This window comes from Choloepus didactylus, chromosome 27 (genome assembly GCF_015220235.1).
Source record: "Choloepus didactylus isolate mChoDid1 chromosome 27, mChoDid1.pri, whole genome shotgun sequence".
NCBI classification, from domain to species: Eukaryota; Metazoa; Chordata; class Mammalia; order Pilosa; family Megalonychidae; genus Choloepus; species Choloepus didactylus.
Genome location: NC_051333.1, coordinates 3,285,226 through 3,301,982, shown reverse-complemented (window position 1 = coordinate 3,301,982; position 16,757 = coordinate 3,285,226). Strand labels below are relative to the sequence as shown.

General features: G+C 57.6%; 2 protein-coding genes across 8 annotated transcripts; both read right to left on the bottom strand.

Moving 5' to 3' along the window:
• Positions 1-12: 12 nt before the first annotated feature.
• Positions 13-5,539, bottom strand: DNAAF3 (dynein axonemal assembly factor 3). Of its 3 annotated transcripts, none has more exons than XM_037820295.1 (12): positions 5,432-5,539; positions 5,254-5,342; positions 4,838-4,980; positions 4,556-4,649; positions 3,230-3,387; positions 2,764-2,946; positions 2,516-2,641; positions 2,304-2,426; positions 2,094-2,205; positions 1,354-1,561; positions 964-1,038; positions 13-879 (listed from the first exon to the last, which is right to left on the bottom strand). In XM_037820295.1, exons 2-12 carry the CDS (start codon positions 5,336-5,338, stop codon positions 282-284), a joined length of 1,905 nt encoding a protein of 634 aa, XP_037676223.1. In that variant the 5' UTR covers positions 5,339-5,342; positions 5,432-5,539; the 3' UTR covers positions 13-281. The 3 variants fall into 3 exon arrangements, with proteins under 3 accessions (XP_037676223.1, XP_037676224.1, XP_037676225.1); XM_037820296.1 differs by having other exon boundaries at positions 1,354-1,468; XM_037820297.1 differs by having other exon boundaries at positions 1,354-1,465.
• Positions 5,540-9,874: 4,335 nt separating this feature from the next.
• SYT5 (synaptotagmin 5) lies at positions 9,875-16,462 on the bottom strand. 5 transcript variants are annotated; one of them, XM_037819708.1, is made up of 9 exons: positions 16,306-16,462; positions 15,372-15,506; positions 14,663-14,835; positions 12,314-12,433; positions 12,066-12,233; positions 11,624-11,791; positions 11,300-11,417; positions 10,938-11,071; positions 9,875-10,498 (listed from the first exon to the last, which is right to left on the bottom strand). In XM_037819708.1, exons 2-9 carry the CDS (start codon positions 15,448-15,450, stop codon positions 10,298-10,300), a joined length of 1,161 nt encoding a protein of 386 aa, XP_037675636.1. In that variant the 5' UTR covers positions 15,451-15,506; positions 16,306-16,462; the 3' UTR covers positions 9,875-10,297. The 5 variants fall into 5 exon arrangements, with proteins under 5 accessions (XP_037675636.1, XP_037675637.1, XP_037675639.1 ...); XM_037819709.1 differs by having other exon boundaries at positions 16,208-16,460; XM_037819711.1 differs by having other exon boundaries at positions 15,372-15,495; positions 16,306-16,460.
• Between the last annotated feature and the right edge of the window lie 295 nt (positions 16,463-16,757).

The following is a 16,757-nucleotide window of genomic DNA, read 5'->3' as shown; positions in this document are numbered from 1 at the left end:
GGGACACTTAAAGAAAAGGACTCAGCTGTCTTTACTGGAACCACTTGGGGGCTGGCCCCCAGAAGGCGGCTGGAGGCAGACGGTCTGATAGGATCTCCGGGCTGGGTTTGCAGTGGAATTTAGAATTCTGCAAGAACAATCTAGAATCCTTAGAACGTAGAATTCCACAAATGGAATTTGAAATTCGAACACCTCTGGCGCTGAGAATCTTGAGAGTAAAATTGAGAATTCTAGTGACAGGTTTAGAATTTTAGGAGTTCAGAATTAGATGTGTTCTGACTTCAGAATTTAGAGACGGGGGAGTTGGTCTCTGGGGGTGGCGTCAGACTCTCTGGCTTTGGGGTCTGATCCATTGGGGGTGGAGTCAAAGCCTCTTGGGGCGGAGCCCAAACCTCCAAAAGTGAACCCTGAGTCTCCGAGGGCGGCTTGAGAGGCTCAGGAGGCGGGGTCAGATCTTCAAGAGGCAGAACCAGACACTCGGAAGGCGGGGCCAGGGCTGCTGGGGGCGGGACCATGACCTCGGGAGGCGGGGCCACATCTTCAGGAGGCGGGGTCAGGGGCTTAGAAGGCGGGGCAAGAGCTTCTGGGGGCGGGACCACCACCTCAGGAGGTGGAACCAGATTTTCAAGAGACGCGGCCACATCTTCAAGAGGCGAGGCCAGGCTCTCGGAAGGCGTGGCCAGGGCTTCTGGGGGCGGACTCCTACAAGCCACTGCAAGGTCAGCGCCACCGGGAGGGGAGTCTCCGGACTTGTAGAAGCGCGCGAAAGTCTCTGAGGGCCTGGCCCCGGGTTGCGGGGTAAATCCAGCCGCCCGAGCTAGCTCCCCGACGCGGGCCTCGAACCCCTGCAGCTGCTCCGACCGCAGATCTACCAGGTATCTGAGGCCAGGAAGAGGCACGTTAGGGGACCCTGCTCTCGGGCCCCCCGCCGGGACTCCCGTGCCCTGCGCTCATCTGGCTCACCGGGCCAATTCCACGATCAGGCGCCCGCCGGGGGCCACGCAGTCCCCGAGCTCAGGGCTGAGAAGATGAACCATTCTGCAGAGAATAAAGAGACGCGGCTGAGCTTCCGAACGCCGGGTCCTGAGGGAGGAGGGGCCGGGAGGACCCCTGGGTCTGAGGGAGGAGGGGCTGGGGGCCTGGACCCCTGGGTCTGAGGGAGGAGGGGGCTGGGGGCCTGGACCCCCGGGTCTGAGGGAGGAGGGGGAGGGCATGTTTTGCTCCACCTGAAGGAGGGTTCTGGGGGTCCCAACACATTGGGCCTGAGGGAGGAAGCGGCTGGCGCCTGGCCTCTGAGTACTGAGGAAAGAGGGCCTGGGGGAGGGAAGTGGAGGTCCTCCCAGGCTCTCTTACCCGCAGGCCAAGTAGAGAAGCTGGAACCGTCCTTTGTAGCAGTCTTTGTGGTGCAGGGTCTGGGCAGAACCGAGGGGCAGGAAGTGGACAGTGAAAGTCTCAGGGGCGGGGTCTGCTGCAAAGGGGCAGAGAGGGGTCATCCCGGAGCGTGGAGCCATGGTGGGGGGTGGGGCGCAGGCACTTGGAAGAACGTAGAGGCGGGCAGAGTCTGGGCAGACACACAGAGCTTGGAGATAACACTCCTTGTAAATGTCCACCTTGAAGTCCTTTTTTCCTCCTTTCTCTTAGGTGGATTCCTGGAAAATTCTTGGGAGGTCGGCCCGAGAGGCAGAGTCCCATTTCACAGAACAGAGAAGTGAGGCTCAAGAGAGGGAAAGCGGCGCAGGGCGCTGTCCGTGGAGTGGGACGGACACCTGGGGAGAGCCAGCTTGGGGATGGCCCTTGAGGTTTAGGGGAGTGTGAGATGAAATTGGGTCTCCAAGAGGTGGCTGGGACCCTGTACCCTGCTAGAATGTTCGCAGTCAGCTCAGACTTCTTCAGGGAGAATTAGAATTCTATTTGTGGAATTCAGAGTTCCAGGAAGGAGGTGGACTATCAGGAAGCGACTGGAACCCACCTCAGCCCGAGCTCGGGTGTGAAGTACCTGGAGCCGGACCCCGCGTCCCGCGTTCTCCCTCTGCGGCCTTCCTCGCCCGGGCCCCGCCTCCCACGTCAAGGGGAGCGCTGAGTCCGCGGCTTACCCGGCTCAGGGACTCCCTCCTCGGGCCGCCCCTGGGTGGCTCCTGGGCGCCGCCAGGCGGACACCTCCCGGAACAGCGCCGTCACGTTGTGCAGCGTGATCTCGCCCGCGGTCTGCCAGGGGAGGGGGCGCGGCCAGATGCTGGGGCGGGGGGCGGCGGGGCCGGGGTCTCGCGATGCCCACCCCCCCCGCCCCAGCAGCGCCCGCACACCTTGACCGGTTGTCCGTTGCTGGTGCGCAGGAGGCTCTGGTCGTCTGCTTCGATGCCAAAAGCCACGAAGGGCCCCGTGGCGATGTCTCCCCAGTACCCGCGCGCCGCCACGCGCTCCCCGCGCTGGGAAGGCAGGGCGAGAGGCGGCGGGTGAGGGCGGCGCTGGGGTCTTGGAGAAGGAGGGGGGGAAAGGTCAGGGGATGGACACGCACGTGGCTCAGGAGGCGACCGGACGCCAGGGTCCGGTTGGGCACGTGGTAGGCGCTGGGATCTCTGAGCTCAAAGGCGACGCCTGTGTCTCTCCAGCGCCGAAACTCGCGTATGTGGATGGCCTGGGCCTGGGGAAGGGGCCGGGAGGGAGGCCCCAGTGCACAGGGAGCCCAGGCCCAGCCCCTCTTCCCTCAGACCCAGGAGTCCGGGCCCCCAGCCCCTCCCCCGGGTCCTAGGGCGCGCCGCTCACCCCGCGGTCGTGAAGCTTCATGTGCAGGTCCCAGTCGCTGACCCCGCGCCGCGCGTCGTAGCGGGAGCCCAGGTATTGGCGCAGCCGCGAGTCCCACAGGCGCCTCATGGGGAAGGCCTCGGGTCCCTTCTCCCCGCCGGCCCAGAAGCGGAACACCGCCTCCAGGGCGTCCCGCTCGCGGAACTGAGGCACGCGTGGGGAGGGGAGAAGGAGGGGAGTGGAGGACGAGCGGCTTCTCCAGCCTGACCCTCCCTCCACCCCAGGCGGTGAGCAGGATCCTTTCTCAGATGAAGAGCCTGAGGCTTCAGAGAGAGGAATCCCCCCTCCCGCCGAAGATCCCACTGTGGGAGTCAGGGAGCCGGGATCCCAGCTCCAGAGCCCCGGCCCCGCCATCTACACAGTTGTCTCGGGACTGCCCATTTCCATTCTCCCCGCGGCCACCGGGAACCCAGCGGGACGGCGGCACCTTGAGGGCGCGGAGGCTGAGCCAGGGCAGCTGCTCCGCCAGGCGGTCGGGCTCGGGGACCAGGTGCGCCAGGCGCTGGGCCTGGGCGCGCACGACGGCGGCCACCGGGGCGCGCAGCAGGGCGTTCCCCCACACCTCCAGGAAGGCCTCGCTCCGCTCTGGGGGGAGCCCGGAAATCAGACCCGCGTGGGGGAAGACCCTCTCCAGAGCGTATATTAATTTCTATTATTATCTTACTATTATTTCACATTTATTAGTGAATAAAATGAAGCCCCGCAAACTCTCCGCCCATCCCAATAACTACAACATAAGAACAGATTACGTCTAATTCAGGTCTCTTTCTTTGCTTACTCCACCCCACCTCCCAGGTAACTGCAGTTCTGAATTGCATGTGTACATTTCCCTTGCTGTTAAAAAAGATCTGCAAACACCTGTGTTAAAATGTTATAGTATTAACTGCTTAGTTTAGTTGTTCTAAGAATCTTACGGTTCTTAAGAATCTTTAGTTGTATATTACATATAGACATATGTAATGTTTCATTTTAGTTAAGAAACATATAGAAGAGAACTCTAGTTTAATTACATAGACAGATAGGTTATTTTACTTAAGAACCTTATACAAAGTGCACTGTGTGATTTGTGGTCTTCTGAATGTCCTAGGTTACTATTGACAAAGACCATTCATAATCATGACAAGAATAAAAATGGATAAAGGTGCTGAGCTCCTAACTCAGACTGAGAAAGGGTAGGCACCAGCTCATGGCCACACAGCAAGCAGAAGCAGGATTTGAACCCAGTCTGAGTTCACAGTCCTTGCCCCAAGCATCCAGGTAAGGAAATAAAGAATCACTTCCCGCCTCCCTATCCAAACCCTCCTCCTTTTCAGTCTCAGCTCCAAGGCTGCCTCCCAGAGGCAGACGCCCTGGGATTCACACCTTCAATTGAGGGAGACTCAGGGCTGAGATCAGCTCAGCCAAACCCCCTGCCTTTCCTGCCTCCCCTCATCTGCGGTTGACTCTCAGGGAGTCCCCAGATCTCTGTTGGCCTCCCAGGGCAGGAAATGTTGAACATTTACGTGGCGTTATGCACTATTCCGAGAGTTTTATTTGGATTTTCTCCTGGAGTTCTCTCAACGGTTCTAGAAGGTGTTATACATTTAGTCCCATTTTACAGGTAGGAAAAGCTGAGGCTCTAAGCTCACTGATTAAGCAAGTGATGAAACAGAGGGCAAGGAACAAAAATTTTAAATTGCACCATTGAAATGCCGGAATCCCTGCAGGAGGAGGAGGATGTGGGGGCCGGAATGCATGGGTACTGATAACTGACCTTGTAATCCCATCTTCTCAGGTTCCTCCAGGGCTAGGCTGAAGATCAGCATGTGTCGGGCCACAGCTTCCAGATTGTTCTCCAGCACATGGAACTGAAAGGATGGACAGGGGAGAACAACTCTGAGACCTGCGAGTCTGGCCCCTCCTCCCTCAGACCAGGCTCCAGCCCCTTGCTCACTGGACCCAGGATTTTACACCTCCAACCCCTCCTCCCTCAAGGACTCAATCTGGGCCCTCGTTCTCATCCTCCTTCTTCCAGGGCCCTAGAATCCCAGCTCACGTTGAACCTCCTGCGAGGCCAGAGCTCGGCCCGGGCCAGAGTCCGCAGCAGATGCCGCCCATCCACGGAGCCCAGCAGCAGCACATCTAGCTCGGAGGTCCCGTGCTCTTTATCTGCCTGCGAGTCTGTGTCCACAGGGGGACCTGGCAAAGCGACAGCAGGTTGGGGTTGGAAGCCGCCAGAGGGTCCCCGACAGCCGCTCCTAGAATAATGGACTACAAATCCCAGCAGGACTTGCACCCATGGCCTGGGTTCCAAACGGAGCTGTGCCCCCGGGCACTCTGGGATTTGTAGTCCTCACGGAGTCCACCCGGGAGGCCATCGTGGGAGCGCCCCCTGCCGCCCAGGCTGGGAAGGCAGCCGCTGTACCCGAGCAGTCCCGGGAGAGTCCGGTGAGGGGTGGTGGGGGGACTCACTTTCAGCCTGCAGGTCCAGCGCCGGGGACAGGCCCCACCAGGACACCGAGCCGAAGCCGAAGCCCGAGCCCGCGGGTGTGGTCATCGCCCTGCGGCACAGGGAATTCCCAGTGTCTCCGCATCGCCCACCCCCATGCCTCTCTCACAGCCCTTTCCCTCCGCGTGGCACACCCCTCACCTTTATCCTTCCAAATATCCCGGGCGCCCGGGCTCTCCCTCCTCGCTGGGCCGGGGGCTGAGGTCCGGCGGTCGCTCCACAACCGCCGCCCATAGTCCCCGCCCTTTTCGACCAGTCGGCCAATGGGAGTATGCAGGCTAGTACCGCCGCGATCCATTGACCAATAAAAGTAAGGGGTCCTCGCCCACAACGAACTTCTGACCAATCGGAGAGCTGAAGTGCGGCTGTCCTGGCGTGCGGAAAAGGAGGGCGTGAGGACGCGGTTGTCTTGACGACGGCGCGGCAGGGGCAGGGGTGGTGCTGGAAGAGGGTGGGGCAGGGTCTGGGTCGGTCCAAATGTCTGGGATGGGGGGAGGCCGGTGCTGATCCAAATTTAGACAGAGGGGCGCAGAGCCTTTATTAATTCAAATGCAAGTGAGGTGGCCTAGAATTTCGTAGACCTCGCTGTCCCATTTCCCCCTCGCATCATGGGCTCTTTGTAAGCCTGTTGTTACACACTCCCATTGGTAAAAACTACATTATATAAATTCACAATTAAATACCTTAGATTAAAATAAAGGTAATAAATACTCAAAACTCATCACTTTCTATTTTAGGGTTACCTGAGTTATTGAGGTCATTTACATCTATCGTATCTGTATGGGAGAAATACTAGTTTAATGCAGTATTTTAAAAAATCAAATTGGCAAACTATGCCTGTTTTGTAAATAAAGTTTCATCGGAACCAGGGTGAGACGAGGAAGGCAGGATGGAGCAAGTGCAGGATCGGATCCTGTGCCAGTTATGTATTATGTCCCCCAAAAAGCCATTATCTTTGATGCAATCTTGTGAGGGCAGAGGTATTGGTGTTGATTGGATTGTAATTCTTTGAGTGTTTCCATGGATATGCGACCCACCCAACAATAGGTGATAACTCTTTTTGGATAATTTCCGTGGAGGTGTGGCCCCGCCCATTCAGCGTGGTCCTTGATTAGTTTACTGGAGCACTATATAAGCTCAGACAGAAGGAGCGAACTTTTTACAGCCAAGAGGGACACTTTGAAGAATGCAAAGGAGCTGAGAAACAAGCCGCAGCTTACAAAGACATTTTGGAGATGGCCTTTGAAAGCAGACTTTTGCTCTGGAAAAGCTAAGAGAGGACAAACACCCCAAGAGCAACTAAGAGTGACATTTTTGAGGCACTGAAGCCTAGAGAGGAACGTCCTGGGAGAAAGCCATTTCGAAACCAGAACTCTGGAGCAGACGCCAGCCACATGCCTTCTCAGCTAACAGAGGTTTTCCGGACGCCATTGGCCATCCTCCAGTGAAGGTAACCCCTTACCTTGGACACTTTATGGACTTAGGACTGTAACTTTGTAACCAAATAAACCCCCTTTATAGAAGCCAATCCATTTCTGGTATTTTGCTTAAGGACAGCATTAGCAAACTGGAACAGATTCTGTTAAGATTTAGGTATTTTGTCTATCGTGGATTTGGGGGCATTAATTCTGATTTTTTAAAAATATTACATAAAAATATTACTTGTCTTGATTATGGAGTGTTTTTGCACCCCCACTGTGGTAGGTCGGCTCAGGTACCCCAACAAACACGTGCTTAACCTAAATCTGCAGTCTTGAGGATGTGGACCCATTTGAAATAGGACTTTTTGAAGATGTTATTTGTAGTTAAGCTGTGGCGAACTGACCCAGGATGGGGCTTAGTGCAGATTACTGACAATTTTATAAAGAGAATCTGGAAGTCACAGAAAGGAAGGGACATCGCCACGTGTGGGGAGGCAGACGTACAAGCCAAGGAACCTCAAGGGTCGGCTGGCAGCCAGCACCCGCTTGCTATCGTCTTTGGGGAGAAAGCAAGCCTTGCCGATATCTTGATTTTGGACTTCTAGCCCCAGAACCACTTGTTCTTTAAGCCAAACCAATTGCGTGCTAGGCATCATAGCAGCCTGGCAGACTAAGACAACCATAAATTTGGAGACCCAGGCTCCAGCCCTGGAGAATACTGTATGATGGTGCACTCCGAAGGCGTCTCTTCTCCACTCCACGTTCACTGACTTCATGTCGGTTGCTCGAAATCAGCCACGGTGGGAATGTTTACACCCCAGAAATGGGCAAACCACACACCTGGGCTTCAGAGAGCTGGATCTTGACAGCACAAGGCAGGAAGGCTGCCAATCTCCAGATCTGCATTCTTTGCATTGCTCCATCCCGCTCGCATCTGCCCCTGTGCTCCCCCTGAACAAGTCCTGCTCATCCTTCCAGCCCCTGCTGGGGACCTTCCTCTGAGTCCGGCCCCTGCTGCCCCAGCAGAACAACCACAGCCCTGTGGCCACCCCGTGCCTGCCCTCTACTTTTCACTGGGGAGGTCAGATAGCAGGGTGCTTGGGAGCGTGGCCTTTGGCTTCAGCCATACCTGGGCGTACATCACACCCCTGTCGTGAGCTGGCCTAGTGGACTCAGCAGATGCCTTAGCCTTTCTGAACATCTGAGGGTCAACAAGCATCTACCTTGAGGGATAGTGCAAAGAGGGGAAACAATGAATGCTTGGAAAGTAATTACAAGGTCCCAATTCAAAAGCCTGGCACTGGAGCTGCTGTGGTGACGGGGTCCACTGGGGTCCCCCGGCCCAGCCTGGTTGAGGCACATCCCCGGGTGGTCTGCTCCCGCTCCTAACCCAGCTGCAGACCTTAGGAAAGTCACTGGCCTTTCCTGAGCTTCACTTCCCTATTTTGCAAAACGGGGGTCATGAGAGCTGGCAGGGGTGTGGCGGGTGGAAAGGAGGGCCCTCTGGCCGCCCCCTCCCCCCGCCCCCAGGGATGAGGTTCTGGCCCCGGAGAAAATGAAGGCTGAGATCTCCGCAGCCTCTCAAGCCAGCCCTCAGCCCATCAGAACCAAGGCCTCCCACTCAACCCAGAATACTCCTCCAGCCCCTTAGCTCGGCCCCCACAAACTGGCTTTCTGCCGGGTCTCTTACTTCCTTCCAAACACACAGGCCCTCACGCTGTCCTCCAGCCACACTGGCCTCCCGGCTCTTTTGAGAACACACTGAGCCCTTTCCTGCCCCAGGGCCTTTGCAATTTGGGTTCCTCCTGACTGGAATTATCTTCCCCCTTATCTGTGCAAGCCTCATTCCTTCTTGATTAATTTCACTTCAAACATCAGCTCAGGGAGGTGGTCCCTTATCAGCTTTTCTAAATTATCTCAGCCTTTCACTGGTTTCCATCCAAGAACCTACAGCCATTTGTAACTCTTTTATTCTTTTTGTCTGCTTTATTGTTGAATCAGGGAACCACGGGTTCCCGAGACCCCAGTGTCACCATCAAACCTGGAATGGCTTCTCCCCCAGTATTTAGAGACAGACTTCTGGCTGTGTGGTCCTGAGCAGGTCACATCATTTCTCTGAAACCCAGTTTCCTCATTTGTCAACTGGGAATAGTAATTGCATCTGTCTTGGGAGGCAGTTGTGAGGGTTATTTTTGACAGTAATAATCCATAATGCTGTCTTTGCAAAGACGTCCCTCCTCCTACACATACACACATTCACTCACATAAGAAATCCCTGAATTCCTTTGGAGAAATTTTTAAAACCTCATAGACATCATAACCTGTGTGACTCATTTGGTTTCCCCTTTCCCACTGGCTACCAGGAAGCTCAGAGACCAGGTTGTGCTCTGTCCTCAGCCTCTGGAAGTACTTTTTGCCTCATTGTCCACTTAACCTTCTGCCTAAGAGAACTCTCTTGCCAAATTCCTTGGACCATTGTCAGCCACCTGAAATCCTGCCCAGGAGGAGGTGAGGGGAAGCCAATCAAACAGTCATCTTTCCTGGACACAGCCTGGGAAGCAGCATTTGATGAAAGAAGAGTGAGGTGAAATCGGTACCACTGACTTTCCCTGTGTAACTCTGTCCTTTCTCCCAGTCCCTGGAGAGTGCATTCCCAGACTGTGTGCCCGCTGTTTCCTTGGCGAGAACATGGTGGGGAGGCGAGGTCTGGGTTTGCTTCTATTCTGGGTCCCCAGAACCCAACAGAAACTGGCACACGGGAGCCCTCAGGGAATACAGACTGGATGGATGATGGATGAAGAGAGGGATGCAGGGAGGCAGGGAGGGAGGGATGCAAATATGGGTATGAAAGTCCATGTGAATCGGGAATGAGAGAGTGAGTGGACAAATTCATAAGCACATGAATTCTCACACCTCACAGCAAATACGCGGTAGATACAATTATTGTCACAAGTTTTCAGAGGAGGAGATGGAGGCTCAGAGGGGGTGAATGAATGAATGAATGAATGCATAAGTAAATGGGGGTTGGGTAGATGGATGCATGAGTGAATGGGCTCTGGGATGGGTTCCAGCCCTTCTGCCCTCTCAGCCCTTGAGATGAGGTTCCCTCTGGGTCCCCCAGCCCCTGCCCACCCACCGCCAAGAAGCACAGGGGCCAGGCCACCAGAGCTGCGGAGTATTTATTGGTCCCAGTGCAGGGTTCAGACTGGGAACAGAAACTCGCGACCCTGTGAAGGAGGTGGGAGTATGGAGGTAAGGGGACTGGAAGATGGGGTCACTGATTGTCAAGGCAGAGTATGGGGTCCTGGGAAAGGGGGAGACCAGACTGCTCCCCCATCCCCCAGGGTCCCTGGGGCCTCTGGGTATGTGTGCATGTATGGGTGGGGGTGGGGGGCAGTTGGCAAGTCATCATGATTGGCATAGTTGGGGGTGAGAAGTCAGGAGTGGGTCAGGTGACTGGGGCGGGGGCAGGGGCAGGGAGCTGGCGGTCAGAGAAGGCTTAAAGGCCGGTCCGGGCCTCGGCCAGGGCCAGGTGCCCAGGGTCAGGGGCCGGAGTCCGGGACTGGTCCGGGCCGTGGGCTGGGGATCAGGGCACCGGAAGCAGCCTGGCCCGGTCAGGGGGCCGCAGTGAGTGCCACTGGGCGATGGGCCGCCGGGGGTTAGCCAGCATGTCCGCCCAGTGCCGCAGGCCCGCCCCACCGGCGGCCGAGCCCACCGCCACCCGCCCGATGGCCTCGTTCTTGCCCAGCTTGTCGTAGTCCAGCACGGTCAGCTCCACCTGTACCTTCTGGGGTGCAGCAGGGGGGAGAAGAAGAGGCAGGAGAGCGGGGGAGGGGGAGAACAGGGTTGCTAAGGACATCTTCCCCCTGGCAACCAGAGTTCCCAGGAGCCCCTAGATGCCAGATGGAGGGGAGCAGAGAGCCCTGGGATTAGGGGGACACCTTGGAACCAGATTTCTAAGGAGGTGTGAGCCCCCTGCACTAAGTGCACGGGGCACTTAGGAGCCTCCTTGGAGAGCAGACCCTAAGGGGCCAAATCTTGAGGACTCCCAAATGGGTGGAGGGGCATGAACAGGGGTGAGAGGGTGGTGGGCAGAGTCTGATTTTAGGGACCCTGTCTTCCGGGAGGGTGGGGCCTCCCGGTCCTCGTGGGAGACAGAGACCCTCCAAGACCGGGTCTCCGGGGAGTGGCTCCCGGGGAAGGGGCGGCGGCAGGTCGGAGCTCACCTGCACCTGGTCGCAGGCCACCTCGAAGCTGAAGGACTCGTTGTAATAGGGGTTCAGCGTGTTCTTCTTGATGGTGGTTTTCTTCTTCCGGACCTTTTTGCCCCCCTGCAGCAGGTGAACCTTGACATAGGGGTCTGGGGGAGGGAGGAGACGTACAGGGCAGGTCAGACGAGGGGGTCTGGACCAAGGTAGACCCCCCACCCTGCAGGGCCCCTCAGGCCTCCCTCCCAGCGCGCCCAAAGCTACCCTAACCCTCCCGTGGCAGCCGGCACCTCCCTCTCCCCCAAGAGACCCTCTGCGCCCCGAAACTGCCAGGACCTTAGCCCCAGAACGTCCGCCCCTCATTTCTGCTTCCCACCCACCTGACAACCCCCCTACGTCCATCTTCTTCAGGTTTTTAGCCTCCAGGACGATGACAGTGAGCTTCCCGGCCGTGGGGACGTAGCGGAGGGAGAAGCAGATGTCCCCCAGCTTCTCCTGCTGAAAGGAGCAAAGCGCCCCACCCCCAGGCCCCCAGTCCACGTCCGCCCCCTCCCAACCTCAGTGCACCCCCCCTTGCCTTGGAATGGAATGGTCCGGAGCCAAGAACCCGGTGGTACAACCCAAGGGGCGGGGCTTGGAGCTGCGCCCCCGGACGCGAGGATCCCATTGGTCAGGGCCGACTGGGGGGCGGGCTTCTCCCTCACCTCCTCCCGCGCAGCCGCCTGCAGGTCCCGCCAGGCCAGCAGCGGCCGCCCCAAGTCCACGGAGCTCATGGGGACCCGCACCTCCCCGATGGCGTCGTTGCGGGAGAAGCGGTCGTAGTCGAACACCGCCATGACCAGTACCCTGCCCCCCAGCTCCACGTAGGGGACCTGGGAGCGGGGGAGAGCGGGAGGGGAGGGGGCGAGGTCAGAGAGGGAGGAAGTGGGCAGAGCTCGTGAGGGTGGGAGGCGCTGGGGGGACAGCAGAGGTTCAGGGAGTTCAGTGGGACCCAGCCGGGGCAGCCCATAGACAAGGGACAAACCCAGGGGTCAGTGGTGCCCCAAAGGGTCCAGTGGAATCACCTCAGGAGCTGGGAGCTCCACGCGGGCTGTAGGAAGTGGGGCAGGCTAGCAAGAACGGCGCAGTGCGGGGACAGGAGCTCACCTTGAAGGCGAAGGTCTCCCCGAAGTGCGGGTTCAGCGTCTGCCGGTGCACCTTGGTCTCGTGCCGCCTCCGCTTGTCGGGCAGCAGGTGCACCCTCACGTAGGGGTCCGAGGAGCCACCCAGGTCCAAGGCCGCTAAGCCCTTGGCTTGCAGGATGCCCACCAGCAGCTGGGGGCGGGGCCAGGCACAGTGAGGGGCGGGAACCCTTGGACACCCCCCTCCAAATCATCCGCTCCCCACACACCCACCTGGCCAGTCTGGAAATCGTAATCCAAGGAGTACTGCAGCCGTCCTAGGTCATGCTTCTCTGCCACCTGCTGCCCTGCTCCAGACAGGGCCGGCTCCAGCTCCTCCACCTCTGGCTGCACCTTAGGGAGCCAGGGGCAAGGGCAGGTGAAGTCTTCCCTTGAGAAGGGCATCCCTCCATGAATAGAAGTCAAGGGAGACTCAGATTCCCTGGCTTGAGGCCCATCTGGCTAAGCAGAGTTGGTGTTTGATTAATGATGTCTGCCATGAGCAGGGCAGGAGCAGTGGTGACACACGTGCAGTGCGTTTGTCACTGTTTGATTAGTTATGTCTGCCCTGGGTAGGGGACTCGAAGTGGTGACACATGCAGTGTGTTTGCCGCTCTAAACTTGAACAAGCAGCTCTGATATGGGTCCCTGGGTCACTGCTTGGAGAAGAACTTCCTGGGAGAGTTACATGATGACCCACAATGGATCATGTGAAATGTCAAGCCAATACAGTTTCAGGTACTGTTTGTTACTGTATCCTGGCCAAGCCTATCCTGACTAACGCATCAATAAAAAAATATGCATCAATAAAAAGCTTAATCCTGCTCAGAGGAATGACAGAGATTTTGTTTCATGTGCCAATGGATGTATTTGGGTGGCTATGCCAGATGCCCATTGATTGGTGATTTTTGCCAGAGCAAAACGAGGAGAAATGGCAAATTTACTGGGTACTTGCCCTTCTGAAGTAGAATAACAAAATCAGACAGTGTCTCTTTAACCTTGTAATGGTTAGGTTCATGTGTCAACTTGACCAGGTGATAGTACCCAGCTGTCTGGTCAAGCAAGCACTGGCCTAACAATTGCTGTGAGGACGTTTGTGGCTGGTTAATAAACCAACAGGCTGGTTTATTAAATTATCAGTCAGTTGGCTGATGACTCACCAAAGGGCGTGTCTGCCTCAATGAGAGAATGCAATTGGCTGGATTTAATCCAATTAATCAGTTGAAGACTTATAAGTGAAACAGATAGAGGACCTTCACTTCTTCGGCTGCCCAGCAAAGCGTTTCCCGAGGATTTCATAAAAGTTGCTGGTTCGTTTCCTGAGGAGTTCATCGGACATCTTCCTTGGAGTTGACAGTTTGCTGACTATCCTACAGAATTTGGACTTGTGCATACCCACAGTTGCGTGAGTCACTTTTATAAATTTTATAGTCATAGACACCTCTCATTGATTCTGTTTCCCTAGAGAACCCTAACTAATACAAACCTATTCTCAAAATTTAGTGTGAATCTAAGAATCCCCCTGAGTAGTGTAGTCAAATGTGGATTTCTGGAGTCACACCTTGAAGAGATTTTGACCCAGTAGGTTTCGCAGTTTCCACACTTTGCATTTTCAACAAGTACCCCAGGAGGTTTTGATGCAGATGGTCTTTGAACATTTTTGGCTTCAGAGATGGGGATGGGATAGGCCACAGGACCCTAGAGGATATTCCTTGTGGGTAAACAGAACAACAGGTATTTGTTGAGATGGATGGAGGGGAAATACTAGTTATTGGCCATGAACCTGAGACTCAGAAAGGACGTAGTCACACAACTGGGAAATGGCCCCTCTGGGTTGGAAACCCAGCACTCTCTGGCGGCCAAGCAAACCTCAGTCCATTCTGCACTCGGCGGCCTAATGCACAGATTCTTGAACCAGTAGCCTTTTATTTTCCACCCCAGTGGACTCTTCCCACTCACATTTCATCCTTTCAGGACTGCCACACCATCTTCGTCCCTGGTCTGCTTGTCCCAAATCCACATGGGTTCCAGAGGATTCAGCCTAACACCCAGCAGACCCTGCCCCTCTTCTGCTCAAAACTCGTCTGTGGCTCCCAGTTGCCCTCATTACAGGGACACAGCCAAGCCCTCCAGAATCTTCACTGCAGAAGTGTACCTATACTCTACATCCCAGTTGTTCTGAAAATGGCTCATTGTTCTCCTGGATTCCAGGCCCCAGCATATGATCCTCTTTCCGTTGCCTTCTCTCTGCTCTTGGGCAGCTGTGTTTGCCCCTTGAGTCTCAGCGCAGAAGTAACCTCCTCCAGGAAGGCTTCCAGGATGCTCTAGGCTCTGGGTTGGCTTCTCTGAGCTCCCGTACTGCCCTGCAGTGCCTCCAATGTGGCACACATTTCCCTCTGTTGTGAGTGTGTGTGCCAGTGTTGAACTCCCCCACCAGACCGGAAGCTTCCTTGAGAGCAGCTACAGGTCTGACCCATCTCTGTGTCTCCAGAGTCCAGTTTAGGGCCAGACACATAGGAGATGAGTGAATAAAGTAGGTTTCAGAGGGAAGGGGCAGGGTTGAGGGGCTGGGCAGGGCCGCACCTTGTCTAGGTAACTCCGGCCCAGCTCCTTCACTTCCTGCAGGTAGACCTGGGCTTCCGCCTGTCTCTTCTTGCCCGCTCGACTCCGACAGCGCTTCCGGAAGAGGCAGAAACAGCAGGTGGAGACGAGGAGGCCCGAGACCAGCACGACTGTGGCCAGGGCCCAGGGGGGCACTGCAGGGGCAGGGGGACAATGCAAATTGAGGACCTGGGAAGGAGGCGCACGGTTCCCTTCAGGTTACATGAGGAGCTGAAAGTCCTGGCCTGGTTTTCCCTCCAGCCATTTCCATTCCATGTTATTCCATGTTTTCCTTTCAACTGATTTTATCTATAAAACTTATTTGGTGCCCTAATCCCCGCTGGCACCTTGCAGATTTTCTTGCCTATTCACACCACCTCCCTCCCTCCCTCCACTCCCATTCTAATATCTGCTCAAACCCCGGTGCTTTTAGAAGAAGCCCGGCCCGTCCCCAGGCCTCAGTTTCCCCATCTGTATAGAGAAAGGAGAGGTAGACCTTCCAATTCACCAACTCAAGATCCCATCCCATCCTGCGACACTTGATCCGACTCTGGGTTTTCTTTCCCCCCATGTCATTCAAATCCCAGCCCAGAATCCGACCCTGTCATCCCACCCGGATTTTCCAGCACGCCGGCCCGGCAGCCCCGTCCGCATGCCGCCCCTGGGGCACCTAGCTCGGGTTCTCGCTCACCCGGGCCGTGGCTGATGCGACTGGAGTCCGGAGGCGCGTCGGGCGTTGCAGGCCCCGGGGTCGGGGGCTCCGGGAACATGGCGGCGGCGTCCCACGGTCCTCCCTGCGGGGGCACCCAGGCGCCCTAGCCCCCCACTCCCACCCCAGGCAGCCATTGAGTCCTCCGAGCAACAAAGAACTTTGCTGGAGTCCAGCCTGCGGCGCTGGGGGCTGGGGTTCCAGGACCCAGCTCCCTCCCAAAGGGACGCCCCCTCCTTCCCAGGCGCCCCCAGGAATCCCGCAGACGTCTGCCTGGCCCCGCCCGCAGGGCCTGAGCGGGAAGTGGGCGAAGGAGGGCGTGGGAACCGTCACCTGCTGGCTTTGCCCGGGCGCGGTGGGAGCGCCATGGTTGCCGGGGCAATGGCCTGTTGCCACGACAACGAGCGGGGCTTACGCACAGATGCAGATTCCCCGCCCCGCCGGCTGTGTCCCCGCCCTGTCCGGCCTGGGACCCCCGACCCGGGTCCCAGGGGCCACAGAGGGCGATGGGGGACCGCCGTGGCCCGTGCGTCCTGGCGCATCCACCCGCGCGCCCGCATTCAGCACCTCTCCCCTTCCCCACTCCTGCAGGGGGCCTGCCTGCTGCCCCCCACAGCCTTTCGGCCTGTTTGTGGCTTCACACCTGTGACCGCCTCGCTCTCCCTTCTCTGTCTCTCGACCTCAAATAGATGCCGCTTCCCATTTCCGTCTCCCGGTCAGTGCCTCTCCGCCCCCTCGCCCGCGTCGCGCCCACCCTCTCCCAGGGTCTCCCTCGCTCTCCCTGAGCCCGCCCCGCCCTTCCCCCCGGCTCTGCCCACCTGTCTCGGGTCTCTCGATCCCAGCCTTCCCGTCTCAGGCTCTAGCCAGGGTCGGGAGTGCGCACGGGGCCGCGGGAGCGGGTGCCGGCGGCTCCTACCTGTTTCGCGGCTGGACGGGACCCCCCAGAGGCCCAGGCGCCCGTCGCGCGCGGACCCCGCCCCGGCAGGAGGGCGGCGGCGCTGTCCCGGGTGCTGATCGCGGCGCTCGGCGGGGCCTGGCGGGGCGCGGCTGGAGGGAGCCTGGCCGCCGTGTGCGCGCGCGTGCGTGTGTGTGTGTGTGTGTGTGTGTGCGTGTGCGTGTGCGCGCGTGTGTGTGTCCGTATTCGGCCCGGGTAGGCGGAAAGCCCCTCCCCTCGCCAGGAACCGCGATGGCGCCCACGGATGTTTATCCTTGTCTCCCAGGATCTGCTGCCGTCGGGCACCTGCCCGATCCCCTCCTCCCCTATAGCTGAGAGAACCGAGCCCCAGGCCCCGAGACCCTTTCTGTAGATCCAGGCTCTCCAGCGTTTCAGCCCAGGGGCAGCGGCCTCGCCCTCCACGCTCCCCTAAC

Coding starts and splice junctions, on each gene's coding strand:
- SYT5 (XM_037819708.1), bottom strand. CDS start 15,450: ATGTTCCCGGAGCCCCCGACCCCGGGGCCTGCAACGCCCGACGCGCCT. Junction 12,434..14,662: donor GCCGGAGTTACCTAGACAAG/GTGCGGCCCTGC, acceptor TGGCTCCCTAAG/GTGCAGCCAGAGGTGGAGGA. Junction 12,234..12,313: donor ACGATTTCCAGACTGGCCAG/GTGGGTGTGTGG, acceptor CCCCGCCCCCAG/CTGCTGGTGGGCATCCTGCA.
- DNAAF3 (XM_037820295.1), bottom strand. CDS start 5,338: ATGACCACACCCGCGGGCTCGGGCTTCGGCTTCGGCTCGGTGTCCTGG. Junction 4,981..5,253: donor GCTGGACCTGCAGGCTGAAA/GTGAGTCCCCCC, acceptor TCGCTTTGCCAG/GTCCCCCTGTGGACACAGAC. Junction 2,642..2,763: donor TGAAGCTTCACGACCGCGGG/GTGAGCGGCGCG, acceptor CCCCTTCCCCAG/GCCCAGGCCATCCACATACG.